At 44.6% G+C, this 3,716-nt stretch overlaps 1 protein-coding gene across 1 annotated transcript in view; it reads right to left on the bottom strand.

Annotated features, from left to right (window-relative positions):
• CUL9 (cullin 9) overlaps nucleotides 1-3,716 on the bottom strand; it is a gene marked incomplete at both ends in the record, with an annotated part of 16,943 nt that overhangs the window by 2,530 nt on the left and 10,697 nt on the right. Inside the window, 2 exons of the mRNA XM_010133350.1 lie at nucleotides 369-532; nucleotides 622-786. Of these exons, the coding sequence (XP_010131652.1) occupies nucleotides 369-532; nucleotides 622-786 (329 nt within the window). The remainder of the gene's footprint in view (nucleotides 1-368; nucleotides 533-621; nucleotides 787-3,716) is intronic.

The following is a 3,716-nucleotide window of genomic DNA, read 5'->3' as shown; positions in this document are numbered from 1 at the left end:
AATTTAAAGGAAGGGGGGAGAATAAAAAAAAAAAAAAAAAAAAGGGGGCGGATCTACCCACTCCCCTAACCTGTGCCTCTGCATGTCCGTAGCGGAGCAGACAAGCATACACTATAAAATGGTACAACAAAGTGAGTTTTGGTTCTACCACAGAGCTATCAATAGATTTAACTCTATCCTGGGGAACATTTTGCCTTTCCTAAGAATTAGGAACCCAATCACTCATTCTTCTAAAAAAACTAAAAAAACAACCTGTTATAATGCTTATTCCACCACATAGAAAAAAAAAAAAAACAGAGGCACAATGGACCTAACTGTATGTCTTGGCCCTGTCCTCGCTCTGGTAGTAAACAAAAATGAATACTCACTGCAGGCACCCCTCATTTTTCTCTATCTGAGCCTGGCAGCTTGGGCAGTGCTTGGAAATGAGCTTAGCCAGGTGTTTGCTTTGGGCTTCACTTGTCATTCCCTCATAGTACCCATCATCATCCACCCACTGAGACATGTGGCTGCAGCTGGCAGGATAATGGGCCTGAAAAAGACAACCAGTCAACCGCACAAAAGCAGAATAGTGTGTGCCAAACTCAAGGCAGTACTGCCCATGATTCAGCTCATCCTCACCTCTGGGAAGTTGCAGTTGAAGCAGGATATCCAGGAGCACTTGGAACAGGCTGCCCCATAGCCAAGTCCATCCTTGAGGAGAATCTGATCACAGCCCTGAGGGTTGGTGCACCATGTCAGGTTGGAGCAACACTCAACATAACCTCTGAGGAGGGCTTTTTCATACTGTAGTAAGTCAACAGGAAAGAGATTTCAGGCAGAGAAGCTGCATGGTTAGGCCTTACAACAGAGGTGTGGTGTCTCTGGGCTCTACATCGGACTGAACAACTGCTCACAACAAAACAGCACTAAGTTAGTTTACTCTTTCATTCCCTCTGTGTAATTTTCCCATGCCTTGTGCCATATCTAGAGGCTGTTTCGTGTCATCACAGAATAGCTGAGGTGGGAAGGCTCTTCTGGAGATAAAAACTAATCCAACCCCTCCAACTCAAAGCACGGCAGCTCAGGACTATGTCCAGCTTTCAAGTATGCCCAAGGACTACAAGCACCTACGTGCAACCTGTTCCAACATCCTATTACCCTTACTGCTGAAAAAAATTCTTACACTTAAATGGAATTCCTTGTATTTAAATTAGTGCCCACTGCCTCTTATCCTTTCACTTGTTATCATCAAGAAGAATCTGGCTCATTAATCCCATCTGTGTATTTAAACACGTTGATAAGATCCACCACTTAAGCCTTCTCTTCTCCAGGCTAAACAAACCCAGCCCTCTCAGATTCTCCTAGAAGTGATCCAAAATCCTAAATCATCTTTGTGGACTTTTGCTAGATTCTCCCCAGTGTGTCTTTCTCGTACTGTTGAGCACAGTACGGACACAGCACTCCAGATGTGGTCTCACCAACACTGAGCAGAAGGGAAGGATCACCTTCCTCAACCTGCTGTCAGTGCTCTTCTTAAGAGCACCTAAGTCAACTTAAGACACTAGTGGACCTTAGCCAAAGGCTTATGTTCAGATTGTCCACCATGATCCCTCCCCTTTTTTTTCCTGCAGCACTGCATTCCAGACGGATGGCCCCCAGCACATACTGTTATACTGGGTGATTCCACCCCAGGGGCAGGACTTGACATTTCCTTTTGTTGAACTCAAGTGATATTCTTGTTTGCTAACTTCTCTCGTTGGCTGAGGTCCCTCTGAACAGCAGCACCACCTTCTGGAGTATCAACCAGTCCTCCCAGCTGTTTATAAATTTTCTGAGGTTGCGCTCAGTCCCATCATCCAGATCATCAATGATGCTAAACAATGTTAACCTTAATATCAACCTCTGCATTACACCACTAGTGACTGGCCTCCAGCTGAGCTTTCTGGCATTGATCATGACCTTTGAGCTCACCAGGCCATCTCACTGACCACTCATCCAGCTTGTCCTGATACAAGCTTGTGGGTTTTTTTTTTTTCCAACAAGGATGCTGTGGATGATGGTGTAGAAAGCCTTACTAAACAACATCTCCCCTAAGCCACTAAGCCAATCATCTCACCATAGAAAGTTATCAGGTGCTCTTTTAAACTTTTTCTGATTTTAAGGTCCTCAGCAGACTTTTGTGTAGTTACACAACATGCAAAGAGATTCGCTTTGTCCACAGCCTCTAGACAGAGGAGCAGAGGACAAGGCAAACTGGTAATCAACAGGGGACTGTTCAGGTACGGACTCAGGGATGCAACCACACTGCCCATAGTAACTTAGTTTCCTGTGCTTGGTTACTACAGTGTAAGGACTGTGCAATCACACACAAAGCTAGAGGAAGTTCTAAAGAAATCCTGTAATCTTTGCAGCACTGCTGCAGGGACTTCGGCATACCTGTAGAGCTGCTCTAAAGCCACAAAACACGGAAAGACAATACAGGTCACAATAGGCACTACACAGAAAAGGTGCAAGCCTTGAGCACTGCAGGGCTCAGACAGGGCTCTCATTTCTTCTCTCTCTTGTTTATTCTCTCCTGTTTATTCCTTCTGTCTGGCAACCTAAAAGATATTGTGCACTGACAGACTGCCTTAAGGATGCCAGCCTGCATCATGGCAAAATGCCTGGTGGAGGCACAGTCTCAACAAAGCCATTTCATCCTTCTCAGAGTCAACATCCATGTCTTGTCATCCTGTTAATAGGTGACGTGATCATTTCTTCCCAGACACTAATACCCAGAGCGATAAATGGATACCTGAGTCAACAAACTGCACCAAATCACAGGCTGGATTTCATAAAGTCTGATGTCTGAAGTTTTGATCTATCCTGTTTTCTCGGTGAGGAGACTACAAAGGTGCAAATGCTGAAGTGTATCTAGGTTTCTTACTGGAACCATAAGAGAAAGAGCTACTCCTAGGAAGCCTAAAAGGAGAGGGAACAAGCATCCAATGAAAGTCTGGGAAGAAAACTAGCCAGATATAATCAAGAAGTTGCCAAGTACCACATGACACTGACCAACAGATCTTAGAGGAACCTTCTCACACTTTAGAGTTAATCCAGGTGTGAAGCCGATGGCATGACTCCCAACAAAGAATCCCTAGGGGCAGAATGGAAGACTACCTCTGAAGAACAGACTATCACGAAGCTTGAGCGAAACAAGATTTAGAGAAAACTTCTTTCAGAAACGTGACAGGGTTTATGTTTTGTAGAAATACAAGCAGGAAAGCTGAAGCTCAAATATGCTCGTATTAGCAAGAGTGTAGTCAGGAGACAAGGGAAGGGATTTCTCACAGCTATTGGCCATTGGTGACACAGTTGGATACTGGGAACAGTTCAGGCTTCCAAGAAAAACAGGAACAGCTTAGAACAGATTCGATCATCCATAGGCCACCAAGACAGTCAGGGGTTGGAGCACAGAACGTATGAGGTGAAGTTGAGAAAGCTGAGTTTGTTTATCACGGGGAGAAGGCCGCAGAGGGGGATCTTACCAATGCCTAGAGCTACCTAAATGTAAGGTGCAGCGAAGATTGAACCTTACGTTCTGTTCATGTTTTAACTTCAGCATTAGATCGTCACACAATAACACGGCTATTGTGTGCACAGGATTAGAGCAGAGATCTGCATGGTTTATTGCAACCTAAATTATTCTATGACTGTATGTGTGACTCCGCATGAGTTATTAACACTCCACCCAT

The sequence above is a fragment of the Buceros rhinoceros genome, unplaced genomic scaffold (assembly GCF_000710305.1).
Source record: "Buceros rhinoceros silvestris isolate BGI_N320 unplaced genomic scaffold, ASM71030v1 scaffold14063, whole genome shotgun sequence".
NCBI classification, from domain to species: Eukaryota; Metazoa; Chordata; class Aves; order Bucerotiformes; family Bucerotidae; genus Buceros; species Buceros rhinoceros.
The sequence above is the reverse complement of the archived record's forward strand: the minus strand, read 5'-3'. Positions and strand labels throughout refer to the sequence as shown.